Source organism: Oryx dammah, unplaced genomic scaffold, assembly GCF_014754425.2.
Source record: "Oryx dammah isolate SB20612 unplaced genomic scaffold, SCBI_Odam_1.1 HiC_scaffold_11229, whole genome shotgun sequence".
Taxonomy (NCBI): Eukaryota; Metazoa; Chordata; class Mammalia; order Artiodactyla; family Bovidae; genus Oryx; species Oryx dammah.
Genome location: NW_024080622.1, coordinates 1,593,322 through 1,614,759, shown reverse-complemented (window position 1 = coordinate 1,614,759; position 21,438 = coordinate 1,593,322). Strand labels below are relative to the sequence as shown.

The following is a 21,438-nucleotide window of genomic DNA, read 5'->3' as shown; positions in this document are numbered from 1 at the left end:
CTTTTGCTGTTATATCTAAGAAGGTTTTTGCCTAACTCAAATTCTTTTTTAAATTGGCTTTGTTAAGTGTCTGATTCCCTAATTAATACATTATGTAAATTTTTAGTCTTCAATGTGCATTTGTACAGGATTACGTTTTTAATATTTTATTTATTTTTATAATATAATTTATTTATTTTAATTGGAGGCTAATTACAATATTGTATTGGTTTTGCTATACATTGACATGAATCCACCACAGGTGTACATATGTTCCCCATCATGAACCCCCCTCCCACCTCCCTCCCCATACCATTCCTCTGGGTCATCCCAGTGCACCAGCCCCAAGCATCCTGTATCCTGCATCGAACCTAGACTGGCGATTCATTTCTTATATGATATTATACATGTTTCAATGCCATTCTCCCAAATCATCCCACCCTCTCCCTCTCCCACAGAGTCCAAAAGACTGTTCTATACATCTGTGTCTCTATTGCTGTCTTGCATACAGGGTTATCATTAAGTTCAGTTCAGTTCAGTCAATCAGTCGTGTCCAACTCTTTGCGACCCCATGAATCGCAGCACGCCAGGCCTCCCTGTCCATCACCAACTCCTGGAGTTCACCCAGACTCGTGTCCATCGAATCAGCGATGCCATCCAGCCATCTCATCCTGGGTCGTCCCCTTCTCCTCCTGCCCCCAATCCCTCCCAGCATCAGAGTCTTTTCCAATGAGTCAACTCTTCGCATGAGGTAGCCAAAGTACTGGAGTTTCAGCTTTAGCATCATTCCTTCCAAAGAAATCCCAGAGTTGATCTCCTTCAGAATGGACTGGTTGGATCTCCTTGCAGTCCAAGGGACTCTCAAGAGTCTTCTCCAACACCACAGTTCAAAAGCATCAATTCTTCAGCACTCAGCCTTCTTCACAGTCCAACTCTCACATCCATACATGACCACAGGAAAAACCATAGCCTTGGCTGGACAGACCTTAGTCAGCAAAGTAATGTCTCTGCTTTTCAATATGCTATCTAGGTTGATCATAACTTTTCTTCCAAGGAGTAAGCGTCTTTTAATTTCATGGCTGCAGTCACCATCTGCAGTGATTTTGGAGCCCCAAAAACAAAGTCTAACACTGTTTCCACTGTTTCCCCATCTATTTCCCATGGAGTGATGGGACCGGATGCCATGATCTTCGTTTTCTGAATGTTGAGCTTTAAGCCAACTTTTTCCCTCTCCTCTTTCACTTTCCTCAAGAGGCTTTTTAGTTCCTCTTCACTCTCTGCCATACCATCTTTCTAAATTTCATATATATGCATTAGTATACTGTATTGGTATTTTTCTTTCTGGCTTACTTCACTCTGTATAATAGGCTCCAGTTTCATCCACCTCCTTAGAACTGATTCAAATGTATTCTTTTTAATGGCTGAGTAATACTCCATTGTGTATATGTACCACAGCTTTCTTATCCATTCATCTGCTGATGGACATCTAGGTTGCTTCCATGTCCTGGCTATTACAAACAGTGCTGCGATGAACATTGGGATACACGTGTCTCTTTCAATTCTAGTTTCCTCAGTGTGTATGCCCAGTAGTGGGATTGCTGGGTCATATGGCAGTTCTATTTCTAGTTTTTTAAGGAGTCTCCACACTATTCTCCATAGTGGCTGTGCTAGTTTGCATTCCCACCAACAATGTAAGAGGATTCACTTTTCTCCACATCCTCTCCAGCATTTATTGCTTGTAGACTTTTGGATAGCAGCCATTCTGACTGGCGTGAAATGGTACCTCATTGTGGTTTTGATTTGCATTTCTTCTTTGGAAGGAATGATGCTAAAGCTGAAACTCCAGTACTTTGGCCACTTCATGCGAAGAGTTGACTAATTGGAAAAAACTTTGATGCTGGGAGGGATTGGGAGCAGGAGAAGAAGGGGATGACTGAGGATGAGATGGCTGGATGGCATCACTGACTTGATGGACGCGAGTCTGGGTGAACTCCGGGAGTTGGTGATGGACAGGGAGGCCTGGTGTGCTGCGATTCATGGGGTCGCAAAGAGTCAGACTCAACTGAGGGACTGAACTGAACTGATAATAAATGATGTTGAGCATCTTTTCATATGTTTGTTAGCCATCTGTATGTCTTCTTTGAAGAAATGTCTGTTTAGTTCTTTGTCCCATTTTTTGATTGGGTCATTTATTTTTCTGGAATTAGTTGCAGGAGTTGCTTGTATATTTTTGAGATTATTCTTTGTCAGTTGCTTCATTTGCTATTATTTTCTCCCATTCTGAAGGCTGTTTTTTCACCTTGCTTATGATACAGTTTATGTTAACAGCAGTTCAGAGGTCATTTAGAATTTGGCTTTATATTTTTGACTTTTGTGTGTATCCAGCCAACAAGATAGATCCATACAGAATGGAGGTGTCATCGTTATTTACCATATGCTGCCAACAAACCCTTAATCTTTTTCCTTTTCATTTTATCCCAGGCATTCAGATTGTTTGGGGATCATATTAATCATATCACAGGAATTCTGTGACTGATCAATGACTTTTCCAGTCAGTCTGTTGAGATTGTGTGGATCAGCTAAATGACATGACGTTGAATTGTACATGTTTCTGCTTTTGACTTGAGAAGAAAAATATCATTATAAATTGAAGAACAGGGAGAATATTGTATTTTGATTGCCCAACTTTCTCTTGACAAGCAAGTTAAGAAAATTTTGACCTCCCATCCCATGTGGAATTTCTGTTGTAACAAGAGCTAGAAGTTTTCACCAGAGGTAGAAGGAAGTGAATGGAGACAAAAGCCTTGTACTAGAATGGAAACAATGGAATAGGTTAGCAATTTGGGACACCTGAGATTAAAAAATTTTGAAATTGGATTTGAATGTAGAAAGGGGCTAAAGCCCAGGATTGCAAGTGAGTTTAGAGTAGAAGTCCCAAATTAAAGATTAAACCAAGAACAAGTGTGTGTGGGGAGAGGTGGAGGGTGGGACTGAAAGCCTGAGTGATTACGTAGATCTGTGGTGTCTACTACTAGAGCCACGTGAGGCTACCAGCTAGTCTGAATTGAGATATGCTTTAAGTATAAATCAAATGTGCACAAGATTTTGAAGGCAAAATCCTGCAAGAATGATAAGATGCAGAACATCTCATTAATAGTTTTATATTGACTATATCCCATTAAATATACACATGTTGAAATGATATTTTGAGTATATTCTTGAAACAAAATATACTATTAAATTAATTTGGCATGTTAATTTCCTCTTTTTGTCATAGCTAATAAAACATTGAAAATATACACACTTTATTATATTTCTATTGGATAGCACTGGCCTAGAACAAGCGCTGTGGTTCTTGGCCTAGCCCTTAAAAGGATGGGTAAGCTGGCGAGTGGAGTTAGACACAGCCTACTCTGCAGCCTTTCTCTGCCTCTGATTTGGCTGTATTTCTCTAATCTGCCAACATCTGTTTTACTCAGCTGTTTCTGAGTAGTAGAGATTTTGCACTCTGCCTTTTGGTGTCAAGACTGACTTAGTGCCATCTGAAAAAGAAGTCCTTTAGGGACCAAGACTATGGATGCTTATGTCGCTTCTTATAAATTATAATACCACCCAAATTTATGCCCTGGTTACAACTGTCCTGGGCTTTATGATTTTACTCCAGACAGCTTGCCAAACCTGCATGCGTCTCAAAAACACTTGTGAATCATGTTGAAACATCAGTGCTTGGGTCTGGTACCTGAAGATTCTGCTTCTGTAGTTATGGTGGACTCACATTTGAGGAGTGATGGAGTAGGTCTCTGAGCAGCTTGTTCTGTCAGAGAATTGTCATTTAGCACAGGATTTACTCATATGTTTATATGTGTCTCTTTAGAAATGTGGTGCTTTGACTTTCAGTTTTGTGACTTAACACACTTTTGTAAATCTTGGATTAAAAATAAAAACAAAAGCCTGAGTTAAGTAAGGCTTCTGCATTGGGCTACAGCCTGCAGAAGAGAGAATGTTATTTTCACTATTAAGGCACCTGCCTGCTGCCTAGTAACAGGTTTTCTATTTTACTTGATTCAAAGGAGACAGAACATAAAGCGGTATATCCTTAACCAAAGAACTATGGGCTTTCTAATATTGAAAATAGTTGTCTTTCAAATCCAGGAAACAGATAAAATTGGATTTTTCAGTGAATTTAAGGCCTCCTATCGGCATCATGTTTTTTTCATGAGATGTGATTCTGGATAACCAGGTGAAATATATCCATTTAGGTGGGTAGATCTGTTTCTGCAGCTTGGCTACACAAGAAAAAGTATGCATTATTTTGTAGGAAGACATTAAGATATGAAATAATGAAATTAAGATAGAAGTCAATATCATCCTTCAAAAGAAGCTTTTTTTTCTGTCTCCATTTTTAGTTGGTAATTTCAAACAGGCATGAAACCTTAGGTTTTGATAGTTACAGCCTTAGTGCATATGCCTTACAATGTTTATAGTCCTTTAAGTCCCTAACATGGAGACTAATAATAAACTCTGAACAAGTGAAATTTTAAGTTATTTTTAAAAACAAAACAACTGTGTGCTTAAAGAGAGGTAGGCAAGAGGCGTTGTTCTGTTCTTGCTTCAGCAACTAGCCGTGTCTCCATACATGAAATGAAACTGAAGTTATTCTGATTTTTAAAACAATAGTTTCTGAACTAGAATGAATATCAGAATCACCCTGGGAAGGATGCTAAAAATAAGACTTTCTGCTTCAGGTTCCAGAAATTGTTTGAATAGGTATAACATTGGGTGAGATAATTCTGTGTTTGATCAGCACCTTTGTGGTGGTGGTGGGGTGAGGTGTTACTCTTGAAATCTTCAGGTATGAACTGTGTCCTCTGTAACTAAAGAGCTCTCTACAAGGTGGGTGTTGTCCCATCATATATTTTGTATTATTTTCTTAGAAAAATAGCTTGGAGATGAAAGAGATGATCAAAGTCACTGAGTGTAGTTTCCCCAACTGAAATGACACTGTGTAATAGTAATTCCTCTAATTTGTCTTGGACCCTAGGAATTAAGGGGAGAGAAACAAGGAAGAGGAAAGAGGAGGGAGTCAGAAGGGGAGCCTGTGGAAGTGGGAAATTCTACCTATGGACTAGGGAGTGGGGTTGAAAATGCTGGATCACTTGTTGACACTTTTCTGCTTCAAGAAAAAACACAATCCTTTAAATTTACTTATTGTGTTTACATTATAATATTAAATCCATGAGAAGCTGATAAAAATTAGGATGAATCTTTTGTTTTTTGCTAACAATGGAACCTAAAGGCAAAAATTGCTTTTCATAATGAATAAAATGCCAAAGCCGAGCTTTAAAATTATGGATCCTGTTTCTTGCTGTGTGATGCTCTGACAAACATTTCCATCAGTTCAGGCATCTGTTTGCTGTGCTATAGAGAAGACTGCATACTGGTTTAAGTTTGTCAGCCCTGCTTTGACTAAAATTTAATGGCTTGGGTTTTTTGGTATACAAACTCAGGTTCTTCCAGGTGGCACTGTCCAAGGAATAAGTCAGAACCTCAGACAGGTGTTTCTCCATGAAATGCCAGTATTTGACAATCATGTTTCCATTCAGTTTTCTGCATTGTACGTAGGCCAGAAAACCCTGCCTAGTATGCAGGGTCTCCAGAGGGTCTCCTGCAGTGAACTGGGCAATCTGCCTCTCTGTAGCTATTTCCCTCCTGCAAGAATGAGGGTAACACTCACCTCATAGAGAATGAGTTGGATCAGATAACCCTTATATGCAAGCACTAGAAAATGCTGTACATGCTTAAAGTATGTTCAGTGTAATTGGATATATTTCATTAGTAGACCACCAGGATTCTGTGTGGAATATGGAACCTGCGCCTGATGTAACATCAGCAGCTCATGTGCAGGTTGTTTAACCTGCTGTTTATGCCTGTGCTTAATGAGAAGAAGTATGTTGGGTCTGAAATAAAGATGTTAAATGCTTTATAGAGAGAAACAGACTCTAGATAAGAAATGAACCCAGTATTTATTTTGCACAAGGAATTACTTAATTTTTGGCAGATAAATGAGTAAGAAATTGTTACTGACAGCCTTGGATGTTGAAATTGATGTTTTCTGCTCTGAGGAGACTGTCTCTGTTAATAAGATAATTGTTTTAATGGTGCATTAAAAAGATCAAAGAGACTTAATGACATTTCAGATTCACTTTATATAGTTTGTCATGTAACAGGAGTTCTCATCTGAAGTATATTTATCACAGTTCAGTTCAGTTCAGTCGCTCAGTCGTGTCCGACTTTTTGCAACACCATGAATCACAGCACGCCAGGCCTCCCTGTCCATCACCAACTCCCGGAGTTCACTCAGACTCATGTCCATTGAGTCCGTGATGCCATCCAGCCATCTCATCCTCGGTCGGCCCCTTCTCCTCCTGCCCCCAATCCCTCCCAGCATCAGAGTCTTTTCCAATGAGTCAACTCTTCGCATGAGGTGGCCAAAGTACTGGAGTTTCAGCTTTAGCATCATTCCTTCCAAAGAAATCCCAGAGTTGATCTCCTTCAGAATGGACTGGTTGGATCTCCTTGCAGTCCAAGGGACTCTCAAGAGTCTTCTCCAACACCACAGTTCAAAAGCATCAATTCTTCGGTGCTCAGCCTTCTTCACAGTCCAACTCTCACATCCATACATGACCACAGGAAAAACCATAGCCTTAACTAGATGGACCTTAGTCGATGAAGTAATGTCTCTGCTTTTGAATATACTATCTAGGTTGGTCATAACTTTTCTTCCAAGGAGTAAGCGTCTTTTAATTTCATGGCTGCAGTCACCATCTTCAGTGATTTTGGAGCCCCCAAAAATAAAGTCTGACACTGTTTCCACTGTTTCCCCATCTACTTCCCATGAAGTGATGAGACCAGATGCCAGGATCTTGTTTTCTGAATGTTAGCTTTAAGCCAACTTTTTCGCTCTCCTCTTTCACTTTCATCAAGAGGCTTTTTAGCTCCTCTTCACTTTCTGCCATAAGGGTGGTGTCATCTGTGTATCTGAGGTTATTGATATTTCTCCTGGCAATCTTGATTCCAGCTTGTGTTTCTTCCAGTCCAGCGTTTCTCATGATGTACTCTGCATATAAATTAAATAAGCAGGGTGACAATATACAGCCTTGACGTACTCCTTTTCCTATTTGGAACCAGTCTGTTGTTCCATGTCCAGTTCTAACTGTTGCTTCCTGACCTGCATACAGATTTCTCAAGAGGCAGGTCAGGTGGTCTGGTATTCCCATCTCTTTCAGAATTGTCCACAGTTGATTGTGATCCCCACAGTCAAAGGCTTTGGCATAGTCAATAACGCAGAAATAGATGTTTTTCTGGAACTCTCTTGCTTTTTCCATGATCCAGTGGATGTTGGCAATTTGATCTCTGGTTCCTCTGCCTTAATGCAAAATAAGAAAAAGTAATCCTAGCCTAGTTTTATGATGATGCTATGGGACATGTGAGGGGAGTGAGTGCCTTTACTCAGATTCTTCTCACTCCTGGATGGTGTCCCAGGATCCAGCTTTGCCCAAGATGCTAAGGGGGCCACATGAGGGCGGAATCTTCAGTCTGTGCCCTTTAGCTATAAGCCTGGACATGTAGAAGCCTAGCAGGTATGCTTGCCTCAGGTCAAAATAAAATAATCAAATTTAAATATTTTTAGATTTTTAGGCATTATTTTACTATCAGACTAAGACCTATTTCTTTAAAGAGCTCGGTGCTGGGGAGATAACTATAAATAAGACTCAACTCTGTCCCTGAGAAGTTTCTGTTTCACTGGAAAGTCAGGCATGTTAACAGGAAGTTACAGGAGACGTGTATGCCCCGAGGCTGCAGGCATTCACCTAGGGGACTCCAGCCTGGCCCTGGGAGGGGGCAGTGACAGGGAACACTTATCAGGAGAAGTGGCATCCTCACTGGGACCTGAAGGTTCAGGAGTTAGAGTTCAGCCAACCTGTGAGAATTGATTCCAAGAGACGAGGTGACCCAATCAGCAGCTGGTTTCAGGACTTTGAAACCTAAGAGTAAGGCGATTGGCCACAAAGACTGAAGTAACAGATGCGTGATGGCAAGAGTTTGAGAGCTGGGCAACCCTGATGGCCACACCCAGCCTCAGTTATGAGAAGCATGAATGAGGAGCCCAGGGGTAGAGGGAGGAGGTGGAGCAAAGACTGAGAGAAGCAGGGCAGCCATGAAGAAGGCCTGGTGCCTAGAGAGGAGCCTACCTTGTAGCCACTTGGTTCTGGTTCCTAAGAAGTCTGGTTTTATTCTTAATTTCTGATCTTTTGATTCTTACAAGGATTGTCTAGCATTTTCTACTCCGTTGACACCAAGGAGCTAGGAGATGAGGGCCATAGACCAGCTTCTACTCCAGTCATTCAGCTGGGCTTGCCTTGTGACTTTCTGTCCCAGCCCTGTGTGCTGGGGGTCAGGACATGCTTCTGGTCACCCCATCCTCATCTATAAATGGTTTTCCTTGATTTTCCTTTCTTTTGTGTCATCTGTTTTTGTTCCACATCACCCATGATAATGTTCATCCCTGTTGCATTTATTGTCATTGCTGGATAGATTTCCATTCAATGAATTTATAGCAATATAGGTATTGATTTTATTGTGGATGGACATCAGTTTGAAACTGTTAATATATACACATGAACACACATCATGGAATATTACTCAGTCATAAAAAAGAATGAAATAATGCCATTTGCAACAAGATGGATGGACCTAGAGATTATCATACTAAAGTGAAGTAAGACAGACAGAGAAGGACAAGTATCATATGATACCACTATGTGTAAAATATAAAAAAATAAATGATGCAAATGAACTTATTTATAAAATAGAAATAGAGGCACAGACATAGCAAACAAACTTATGGTTACCAAAGGGGAAAGGAAAGAAGGGATAAATTAGAAATTTGGGATTAACAGATACACACTACTATATATAAAATAGATAAACAACCAAGACCCACTGTATTGCACAGAGAATTATATATACTTGTAATAAACCATCATGAAAGAATCTGAGAAAGAATATATATACACATAATATATGTATGTATAAATATATATACATCAAATCAGTTTGATGTATACCTGAAATGTAAATCAACTATAATTCAATAAAATTTAAAAATAATAATAGTACTGCTGTGAACAATGTTGTAAATGTCTTTTGCTTAAAATATATGTATATCACTGTTGGAATAAACTTAGGAGTAGAATTGCTGGATCCTAAAGTAGGCATTTATTTTACTTTCATGAAACTGCCTGAACTTCTCCAACATGGTTTAACCAATTCACAGTAGTGTTTCAAAGTCCCAATTTTCCCACATTCCCACCAACACTCAACATAAGTATTTTTCATAATATTTTTCATTTTAGCAGAGGCAGTTTATCATTTTTCTATTACTCATCTTAATCCTATACTCTAGTTTATTCATGGGCTTCCTTGATGGCTCAGATGGGAAAGAATCTGCCTGCAATGCAGGAGACCTGGTTTCGATCCCTGGGTTGGGAAGATCCCCTGGAGAAGGGAATAGCTACCCGCTTCAGTATTCTTGCCTGGAGAATTCCATGGACAGAGGAGCTTGATGGGCTACAGTCCATGGGGTCCCAAGGAGTTGGAGATGACTGAACACCTAACACTTTCTGCTGCTGCTAAGTCACTTCAGTCGTGTCCGACTCTGTGCAACCCCATAGACGATAGCCCACCAGACTCCCCCGTCCCTGGGATTCTCCAGGCAAGAACACTGGAATGGGTTGCCATTTCCTCTCCAATGCATGAAAGTGAAAAGTGAAAGTGAAGTCGCTCAGTCATGTCTGACTCTTCGCAACCCCATGGACTGCAGCCTACCAGGCTCCTCCACCCATGGGATTTCCCAAGCAAGAGTACTGTAACACTTTCTAGTTTACCCATATTTTTAACTGTCCTCAGAAAGTCATATTCATTTACAATTTGAAACCATTTTTATTTGTGGTCCTGCATGGATTCTCTGTCTGCTGTCTGTCCACCTATTTAAGTTCTGCATAGATTATAGGAGGGCATTCCTTAATCCTCTGTTTTTCATTACATTTCTTAGAGCTCCACTGAAATTTGGTGTCTGTATTTCACTATTTCCCAACCATGTAATGTGTACATGTCTTCTCACCACTGATGCTGTCCATGTGGAGGACAGGGGCTAGCTCTGATTACCCTTCAGTACCGCTAAAAATGCCCAGCGTAATTATTCAACATTTATTGAATTTTCTTGAGGGTCTCATATTCATTGAGAACTTAGTTCAGTAAATGGCTTTCTTTGGCTCGTCTTGGAGAAGGTTATAAGCAGGAAAAGATGCTAATGATGGTAATAAGCAGGTTTGGCCTAGAAAGGCCTGTCGTTATTTCTCCACAGTGAAACTGTGGAGACCCTTTTGAAGCATCAGTGGAACAGAGGAATCATGAAGATGAAAAGGACAGTCTGGGGAGGGGTAGGACAGATCACCAAGATCTGGAGGGCAGAGGCAGAGTCAGAGGAAGATGGGGGTACTCCATTGTGGAGGTACCATGGTTTACACCTCAGCTATTTAGACAGTGTTAGCCTGTGCCTTAACTGAGAAGATGCACTGTGTATACAGTGGACCCAATGACCTGTATTTATGAAATGATGGAGGATTTCATAAATGGAAGAAAAAGGATCCTTTGAGCAGAAACATTTTATATAAAACAAGCAACTGCTGTACATTTCTGCTTGCAGTGTATGATTTTTTCAAATGTACCTATCACAGGCATCTTACTAGAACAGGGAAATATGTTAGGCTTATGATATTTCTTTGCCAAAAGGTTTTTTCAAAGACAAAGAACAGATTCTATGTGTATTTTTTGCACTTCAGTTCAGTTCAGTTCAGTCAGTCAGTCGTGTCCGACTCTGCGACCCCATGAACCACAGCACGCCAGGCCTCCCTGTCCATCACCAACTCCCAGAGTCCACCCAAACCCATGTCCATCGAGTTGGTGATGCCATCCAACCATCTCATTCTCTGTTGTCCCCTTCTCCTCCTGCCTTCAATCTTTCCCAGCATCAGCGTCTTTCCCAATGAGTCAGCTCTTCGCATCAGGTGGACAAAGTATTGGAGTTTCAGCTTCAGCATCAGTCCTTCCAATGAACACCCAGGACTGATTTCCCTTAGGATTGACTGGTTGGATCTCCTTGCAGTCCAAGAGATTCTCAAGAGTCTTCTCCAACACCACAGTTCAAAAGCATCAATTCTTCTGTGCTTAGCTTTCTTTATAGTCCAACTCTCACATCCATACATGACTACCGGAAAAACCATAGCCTTGACTAGACAGACCTTTGTTGACAAACTAATGTCTCTGCTTTTGAATATGCTATCTAGGTTGGTCATAACTTTCCCTTCAAGGAGTAAGCATATTTTAATTTCATGGCTGCAGTCACCATCTGCAGTGATTTTGGAGCCCAGAAAAATAAAGTCTGACACTGTTTCCACTGTCTCCCCATCTATTTCCCATGAAGTGATGGGACTGCATGCCATGATCTTCATTTTCTAAATGTTGAGCTTTTAGCCAATTTTTCACTCTCCACTTTCACTTTCATCAAGAGGCTCTTTAGTTCTTCTTCACTTTCTGCCATAAGGGTGGTGTCATCTGCTTATCTGAGGTTATTGATATTTCTCCCAGCAATCTTGATGCCAGCTTGTTCTTCCAGCCCAGTGTTTCTCATGATGTACTCTGCATATAAGTTAAATAAGCAGGGTGACAATATACAGCCTTGATGTACTCCTTTTCCTATTTGGAACCAGTCTGTTGTTCCATGTCCAGTTCTAACTGTTGCTTCCTGACCTGCATACAGGTTTCTCAAGAGGCAGGTCAGGTGGAGCACTCTTTTTTTTTTTTTAATAAAAAAGAAGGTTTATATTTAAGGAACACTAGTTCCATTAGATGCTGTTTGATGCCAGGTCCCCAGTGGCCTCACCTTCCCTTTCATATATTTCATCCTGAAACTTCTTCATTCATTCCTGGCTTATCAATTAAAATATATGACTAAATTGTTTAAGCTGAATTCCCAGCTTTTTGTGCTGTATATTGCATTTTGTTGACCAGATATTCTAGTGAATTTCCTCTTGTGTGTAAAATTCATGGCAGAAAATTGATAAATAATTCATTTTATTTTTGTTCCTGTTTTAAAAAAGAAAACCCAGCAGGCAAAGATACCAAACAGATTGTTTTATTTCTGAAATTTTAGCAGAAATAAGCAAGATGATTAGTTTGAAATGTAATTCACAGTCAATGAGTTAAAAAGAAATACATCAGTTGCTAATTACAGCCAGCACAACTAGCCTCCAAAAATGTAATTAGCTTTTGGCATGATTCCAAGTGACTTCTTTATACCTAAATTTGCAAAAATTTTCCAGTGCTATTTCAGGTTTTCAAATAGTATTTAAGGAGTCTCCTTGCAACATTGATTTGAATTCATATGCACAAAAGGTAGGTGGATGCCTCAGAGTTTCTGGAGATAATGTTTAAGTATTACGAAGGTCAATCCCATTCCTGTGTATATATCACAAAAAAAACCAAAAATACTAAGTTGAAAAGATACATGCACCCCTGTGTTCATAGAAATATTATTTCCATAGCCAAAATATGGATGCTACCTATGTGTACATCAAAAGGTGAATAGATAAAAATAAAAAAGCTGTGGTATATACATACAGAGCTTCTCAGGTGGCACTAGTGGTAAAGAACCCACCTGCCAAAGCAGGAGACATGAGAGACTCAGATCTATCCCTGGGTCAGAAGATCCCCTGGAAGAGGGCACGGCTGCCCACTCCAGTATTCTTGCTTGGTTAACCCCATGGACAGAAGAGCCTGGTGGGCTATGGTCCATAGGGTTGCAAAGAGTTGGACAGGACTGAAGTGACTTAGTGTGCACACATCCATGCATATACCTACACTGTAATATTACTCAGTCGTAAAAAAGAACAAAATTGCATTTCACAACAGATTAGATGGGCCTGGAGAGTACTATGCTTAGTGAAATGTCAGACAAAGGAAAACAAATACTGAATGTCATCACTTATATGTGAAAACTAATAAATAAAGTAAAATATAGAGTATAATGAAACAGACTCACAAACGTAGAGAGCAAACTAATGGTTGCCAGTAGGGAGAGGGAAGGGGAGGGGCAATTTAAGGGTAGAAAATTAGGTACAAACTACTATGTGTAAAATAAATAAGCAGCAAGGATACATTGTATAGCACAGGGACTAAAGCCAATATTTTATAATAACTTTAAATGGAGTATAATCTACAAAAATTTAGAATCACTGTGATGTACACTTGAAACTAATATATTATTATAAACCATACCTAACAAAATACCTAACAACTATACCTAACAAAAATAAAGAAGGATTAAGTTAATAGTCTTGAGTCAAGTTAATGGTTTTGACCTTCCTAGTATTACAAAAAGGGGAAGATTGTTTTTTTTTAGTTCCATGATTTGCTTTTATTTCTAAATCTATTTTTGTTATAATCTATATAAAAAGTCAAAATTGAGCATTTAAAAATTATATAAGTAACTATATTGAAAAGGGAATGGCAAACCACTTTAGTATTCTTGCCTTGAGAACCCCATGAACAGTATGAAAAGGCAAAATGATAGGATACTGAAAGAGGGACTCCCCAGGTCAGTAGGTGCCCAATATGCTACTGGAGATCAGTAGAGAAATAACTCCAGAAAGAATGAAGGGGTGGAGCCAAAGCAAAAACAACACCCAGCTGTGGATGTGACTAGTAATAGAAGCAAGGTCCAATGCTGTAAAGAGCAATATTGCATAGGAACCTGGAATGTCAGGTCCATGGATCAAGGCAAATTGGAAGTGGTCAAACAAAAGATGGCAAGAGTGAACTTCGACATTCTAGGAATCAGCGAACTAAAATGGACTGGAATGGGTGAATTTAATTCAGATGACCATTATGTCTACTACTGTGGGCAGGAATCCCTCAGAAGAAATGGAGTAGCCATCATGGTCAACAAAAGAGTCTGAAATGCAGTACTTGGATGCAATCTTAAAAATGACAGAATCATCTCTGTTCGTCTCCAAGGCAAACCATTCAATATCACAGTAATCCAAGTCTATGCCCCTACAAGTAATGCTGAAGAAGCTGAAGTTGAACGGTTCTATGAAGACCTATAAGACCTTTTAGAACTAACACCTAAAAAAGATGTCCTTTTCATTATAGGGGACTGGAATGCAAAAGTAGGAAGTCAAGAAACACCTGGAGTAACAGGCAAATTTGGCCTTGGAATACAGAATGAAGCAGGGCAAAGACTAATAGAGTTTTGCCAAGAAAATGCACTGGTCATAGCAAACACCCTCTTCCAACAACACAAGAGAAGACTCTACACATGGACATCACCAGATGGTCAACAACAAAATCAGATTGATTATATTCTCTGCAGCCAAAGATGCAGAAGCTCTATACAGTCAACAAAAACAAGACCAGGAGCTAACTGTGGCTCAGATCATGAACTCCTTATTACCAAATTCAGACTTAAATTGAAGAAAGTAGGGAAAACCGCGAGACCATTCAGGTATGACCTAAATCAAATCCCTTATGATTATACAGTGGAAGTGAGAAATAGATTTAAGGGCCTAGATCTGATAGATAGAGTGCCTGATGAACTATGGATGGAGGTTTGTGACATTGTACAGGAGACAGGGATCAAGACCATCCCTATGGAAAAGAAATGCAAAAAAGCAAAATGGCTGTCTGAAGAGGCCTTACAAATAGCTGTGAAAAGAAGAGAGGTGAAAAGCAAAGGAGAAAAGGAAAGATATAAGCATCTGAATGCAGAGTTCCAAAGAATAGCAAGAAGAGATAAGAAAGCCTTCTTCAGCGATCAATGCAAAGAAATAGAGGAAAACAACAGAATGGGAAAGACTAGAGATCTCTTTAAGAAAATTAGAGATACCAAGGGAACATTTCATGCAAAGATGGGCTCGATAAAGGACAGAAATGGTATGGACCTAACAGAAGCAGAAGATATTAAGAAGAGGTGGCAAGAATACACAGAAGAACTGTACAAAAAAGATCTTCACGACCCGGATAATCATGATGGTGTGATCACTCACCTAGAGCCAGCCATCCTGGAATGTGAAGTCAAGTGGGCCTTAGAAAGCATCACTATGAACAAAGCTAGTGGAGGTGATGGAATTCCAGTTGAGCTGTTTCAAATCCTGAAAGATGATGCTGTGAAAGTGCTGCACTCAATATGCCAACAAATTTGGAAAACTCAGCAGTGGCCACAGGACTAGAAAAGGTCAGTTTTCATTCCAATCTCAAAGAAAGGCAATGCCAAAAAATGCTCAAACTACCACACAGTTGCACTCATCTCACATGCTAGTAAAGTAATGCTCAAATTCTGCAAGCCAGGCTTCAGCAGTACGTGAACCGTGAACTTCCTGATGTTCAAGCTGGTTTTAGAAAAGGCAGAGGAACCAGAGATCAAATTGCCAACATCCGCTGGATCATGGTAAAAGCAAGAGAGTTCCAGAAAAACATCAATTTCTGCTTTCTTGACTATGCCAAAGCCTTTGACTGTGTGGATCACAAGAAACTGTGGAAAATTCTGAAAGAGATGGGAATACCAGACTACCTGACCTGCCTCTTGAGAAATCTGTATGCAGGTCAGGAAGCAACAGTTAGAACTGGACATGGAACAACAGACTGGTTCCAAATAGGAAAGGAGTACGTCAAGGCTGTATATTGTCACCCTGCTTATTTAATTTATATGCAGAATACATCATGAGAAACGCTGGACTGGAAGAAGCACAAGCTGGAATCAAGATTGCTGGGAGAAATATCAATAACCTCAGATATGCAGATGACACCACCCTTATGGCAGAAAGTGAAGAGGAACTACAAAGCCTCTTGATGAAAGTGAAAGAGGAGAGTGAAAAACTTGGCTTAAAGCTCAACATTCAGAAAACGAAGATCATGGCATCCGGTCCCATCACTTCATGGGAAACTCCTGGAGTTTACTCAAACTCATGTCCATTGAGTCGGTGATGCCATCCAGCCATCTCGTCCTCTGTTGTTATGGTATTGCAAATCTAGAAAATATAAGAGACTGAACACAACTTGCAGAGCAATGTCAACATGTGGCTTGAATATTAAAAGTTTCTACATAGCATTTGCATCTACTCCATAGTCAAGCTGCAACCAAATATAAGATAAGAAAGCATTCCTGTGGCAATTCTGTTACCTTTACCACCATGTAAAATTCATTTTTATTTTGAAAATATTAAGTACAAAAGAAGAGAAAATAGTGTAAAGAACCTGCTGCTGCTGCTGCTGCTAAGTCACTTCAGTTGCATATGTGCAACCCTGTAGATGGCAGCCTACCAGGCCCTGCTGTCCCTGGGATTTTCCAGGCAAGAACACTGGAGTGGGTTGCCATTTCCTTCTCCAATGCATGAAAGTGAAAAGTGAAAATGAAGTCGCTCAGTCATGTCCAACTATTAACGACCCCATGGACGGCAACCCACCAGGCTCCTCCATCCATGAGATTTTCCAGACAAGAGTACTAGAGTGGGGTGCCATTGCACATACCCATTATCCACTTTCAACAATGATAGTTCATGTCTAATATTATTTCACTCATATTCCCACCCAGTTCTTCCCCCTTGTTTTAGTCTATAATTCTGAAGCAAATCCAAGTCATCATGTTATTTTAAATGTGTATATTTTATGTGTATTTCTATAAGACAAGAACCTTTAAAGAATAGAACTACAGTACTGTCACCACACTTACAAATTAACAATGATTCCTTGTTAGCATGTCTAATCAGCATTTCAATTTTGTCTGTCTCATAAGCAGTTATTTTTAAGAGCAGTTTGTTTGAATTCACAGTTAAACAAAATCTGCATTTTGTTTGATATGTCTCAAGTCTTTTGATTTATTTGTGCCTTCTCCCATTTTTTTCTTTGCCACTGCAATGTATTTGTTGAAGAAACTGTCATCATTTGTTCTGTAACACTCTGAATTTAGTGGGTTGCTTCCTTGTGGTATTATTTAACATGTTCTGGTGTTTTCTGTATTTGATATAAACTAGTAACACAGGGCTTGATTAGATTTAAGTTTAATTTTTTTTTTATTTGGCAAGACCATCTTATAGATAGTGATGTGCATAATCCATCAGGAGGACATCAAGATGTTAGTTTCCCTTTCTGTGATTTTAAAATTATTTAATAAGTTCCTGGCACCTGATATAACCAGATCATCCATTATAAAATACCCCATCAACTTTTCATCTAATAATTTCAGCAGCCATTTATAATCTTTGCCTAGATCTATTACATCAAGAAGGAGATACTGTTTTTTAAAGTAATTTATTAAGAGCCGGAATGTAACTAAGTGACACAGCTGCATAATTTTCCTGCTAAGTTTGGTGGCTGAACATTCTTCTTTAAAGCCAAGTCATTAAAAAGCTTTACTGAGCTAAGAAGTAAATAACATCAGCTTAGAATCTCTATGAAAAGAAGCCTTAAGTGACCCAATCATCTTTCTATGAAGTTGGCCTTCTCATAGGCCCAAACCTAAAAGGGATATGGTGACTTTTTTGTTTTTATTTTTGTTAAATAACAAAGCATGGACTTCGTTAAACCACATGGACTGTAACCCACCAGGCCTCCTCTCTCCATGAAATTTCCCAGGCAAGAATACTGGAGTGAGTTGCCATTTCCTTCGCCAGGGGATCTTCCCAACCCAGGGATCGAACCCACGTCTCCCACATTGTCAAGTGGGTTCTTTACCATTGAGCCACCAGGGAAGTCCCTTATACTGCATTGTCTGTGCATTAATATTTTATTTAAAATAACAACATAGAGGAGAGTTTTGAAACACCACTGAAACATCTGATGCATTTCTCTGCTGGGGTTTGACAGTGAAGACAGTGAATAACCCCCATCACTGAGCCTCTCCTGATCATTGTTAATGGTTTTTCCACTGCCAACCTTGGAACAAGAGGAGGGAAGGAAAGGAGATATGTTGAGAAGGCCTGGGAAGGGTGTTTTAATCCAGAGCTACTTAATTGAAAATTTAAGGTGAACTTAGGGCTTCCCTGGTGGCTCAGAGGTTAAAGCGTCTGCCTCCAATGTGGGAAACCCGGGTTCGATCCCTGGGTTGGGAAAATCCCCTGGAGAAGGAAATGACAACCCACTCCAGTATTCTTGCCTGGAGAATCCCATGGACAGAGGAGCTTGGTGACTCTTGGACTCCCAGAGGAGTCTACGGGGTCACAAAGAGTCGGACACGACTGAGTGACTTCACTTTCACTTTCACTTTCACTCAGCATTGGATTTGGCCCATCTGAGATTTCCTTTAAAAGGACCTGGTGGTACGGGAGGTCTCTTCTTCACATTCTGTGCCTCATGACTCTTTAATTCTATATATCTTAGTTTCACTATTGGATTTTACATTCCTTAAGGACAAGGGATTTTTCTAGGTCTTTGGTTTATTTCCATATAGAATGTTAAAGATGAACCCAACTGGACATGAGTTAGAGTAGTAAGAGCACACTTTATTGAGTAATTCCTGACAGGACAGGAGCTGAGCTCCATTCTGATTTGCACAGAGGTGACTAAGTGCCTTAAAGAGAGAATGGTGGGGGTGAGGGGTTTGCAAACTGGTGCTTGGCTGGGTCAGAGAAGTAAAACATTACAACGGACTGATCCTCTAAGTGCATTCGGGCTGTATCTACTGGCTGACAGTTATCACAGTTAGGATTCTGTCCTCCAGCAGCCTGGGAGCCAGGCCCCATGCTCCTGGTGATGACATTTTAAAGGAACAACACTCCCGGGTCCTTGAGAACAACTTGTGAGTTCTAGGACATACATATTCCTAGTCGTAAGTGCTTTGTAGTAAATGCTCTAGGAAATGAAGGTTGGGGGCCTTTTGTCATGGTTTGGCCAGAAAAGAAGTAAATTCTCCAGGCAATGATGATCTGTCTTTCTCAAGCTGTATTTTAATGCCAGGGGAGGGGCTGGGGTCATCCTGGGGACATGGCCTTCTGCTGCTAGAAGCCATACGAGGGTTCAGTCATCCTTTAGTGCAGAGACGTGGATGGAGTTTGCTGTATGCTGGGGTTCTGCAGTTCTCAAGGGTCTTGAACACTACTTAATGATTTGTGTAGACTGAACAACAAACTTAAGTAAATTCCATTTCCTCTGTGCAGAAAGGAAGGGGGTCAGTTAGGATGTCTTCTGCTTTACCTTACTGCCTAGACACAGCCAGGAAACAGGAGTAATATCTCCATTCATTATTTTCCTTCCTGAGGTCCACCTGGCTATTCTTATTATCAGGGACAACTGTATGTCCCTCCTCTTGAAGGTTAGCCCCTGGATTTGTGAGAGACTTTGTCTCCCTACTACAGGTATTTTGATTTTTTGAGACAGTTCAAAATGGATCACTCTGTTTTAAATGGTTAATATTTGCATATCTAGTATAGGATTTGGGGCATTATTAAAAAGAGACAATTCAAATGTCTCTTACTCAGGGAATTGTACCCAACGAGGCAGCATTTCATGTCAAAAACTTCCATCAAACTTTTCTTTTATACCATTTATCTCAGTTGTTATGTATGTATTTATATGATAATTTAAAAAAATAGGCCATGGAAACTCTGTCTTCATCATTGAAAGGCCAGCAGCTAGCACAGTGACTAGCAGCTGTTAGATATATTCCAGAATGGTCAACTTCATGACTAAATGAATGAATGGCCTTCCATTTACCTTGTCTTTTTATAACAGTTTTAGCATAGAGAGGCTATTCAGTAGAAACATGGTGAATGAATGTTTTCAGAATGTCATGGATCTCGAGTTGTGTTTTAGTGATTCTTCTTCTCTTTGTAGATTCCTTACTTATTCCTACCTCTTGGCCTTCAACGTGTGGCTTCTGCTTGCACCTGTTACCCTGTGCTATGACTGGCAGGTGGGCAGTATTCCTCTGGTAGAGACCATATGGGACATACGGAACGGAGCTACCATCCTTCTGGCAGTTGTGATGGCCTTACTGAGTCTTCATTGTTTAGCAGCCTTCAAGGTAATTTTATTAACATTCAAATGAACACTGCATTGGAAGAGAGATACTCTATACTCAGTAATGCTTTTTTCCTCCAAGAGAATGTGGGTCTAAATTGAATTTATCCTTCTGTCTAAAAAAAACTTTATATTTAAAAATTTTCCAGAAAGGCAATATATATTTTGAAGACTTTAATGGGGTTAGGAGACCAAGGCTATCTTAATTATATACCATATTGTTTCCACCAACTGTGTAGAAATTGCATCTGAAATTTAATGTTCACAAATGAGAAATTTTTTTTTCCTGCAGCAGTTGACTATTTTTTGATGCAATTGTTTTATTTCATGTTATGATAAGTGAGATATTGATAACATAGTTGTAAGTACTTAAAATCTGGTTAAGACTCTACTTACATTAATGAATGCCTGCCTGACTTGGTTGGGTGATTCTCATTTCAAAAAATACTACTAAAAAGCTTTATTAATAGTTTTATTATTGGAAACTTGGAAAAGTATTGGAATATGGAAAAATTATTAACTGTAACATTTAAAAATGATCAAAGATGGCAAAGAACTCAAAAATATTTACTTATTAAAAATGGCTACAGCCTTGGGCAAGATGCTTCTTGTCTGAAGATGTTCCCATGCCCCCAGGGCAGATGTTAAAAATCCACAGGTTTACTGGCTGAAGGTGACTGATTTGGTTGGGAAAATAGCAGCACAGCTAAAAATTTAAGGGGGAGATTTTGGAGGCAAGAGAACTATAGAAGGGCTGAGATGATAACACTCTCCACACATTCATGGATGACTGCAAAAACAATTAGTGCATGTAGGATGCCCTAAAAAGCACAAGCAAAATTGAAAGCCTGGGGAGGCTTACTTATTTGCTGCAAATTTGAATGAATTCTTTAACCCATATACAGGTTGGGTGGCAGAGGGTAGAAATTTCACTGGCTTGAGTTGTCTATGTTTGATCTCTGTTGAAATCATTGGCTGATCTCAAAGATATGCTGGCACAAAAGATAGTCCCCCAGAGATTCAGGCAAAAGAAAGAAAGAAACCCAATGAGCAAAAATTTCAGCTGTCTACGGATTTTTCTACTTGTGTCCAGGCAAGTTTATCACATATTAAAACAGGAAACCATCAGATTTCAGAAGAGCAGAATAGAATAGAGTTCATGGACAGAGGAGCCTGGCAGGCTGTAATCCATGGGGTTGCAAAGAGTCGGACACTACTAAGCGACTGAGCACACAGCAAAAACAGCATAGTGTATGGCATACTATATATGGTAGTGTATGGCATACTATATATGGTTTTTAATCAGAATACTGGACATGTAAAGAA

At 39.7% G+C, this 21,438-nt stretch overlaps 1 protein-coding gene across 1 annotated transcript in view; it reads left to right on the top strand.

Moving 5' to 3' along the window:
* The window catches only part of LOC120861143 (protein O-mannosyl-transferase TMTC1), a 302,613-nt gene that overhangs the window by 145,592 nt on the left and 135,583 nt on the right, over positions 1-21,438 (top strand). The window contains exon 8 of the mRNA XM_040236782.1: positions 19,927-20,116. Within this exon, the coding sequence (XP_040092716.1) occupies positions 19,927-20,116 (190 nt within the window). The remainder of the gene's footprint in view (positions 1-19,926; positions 20,117-21,438) is intronic.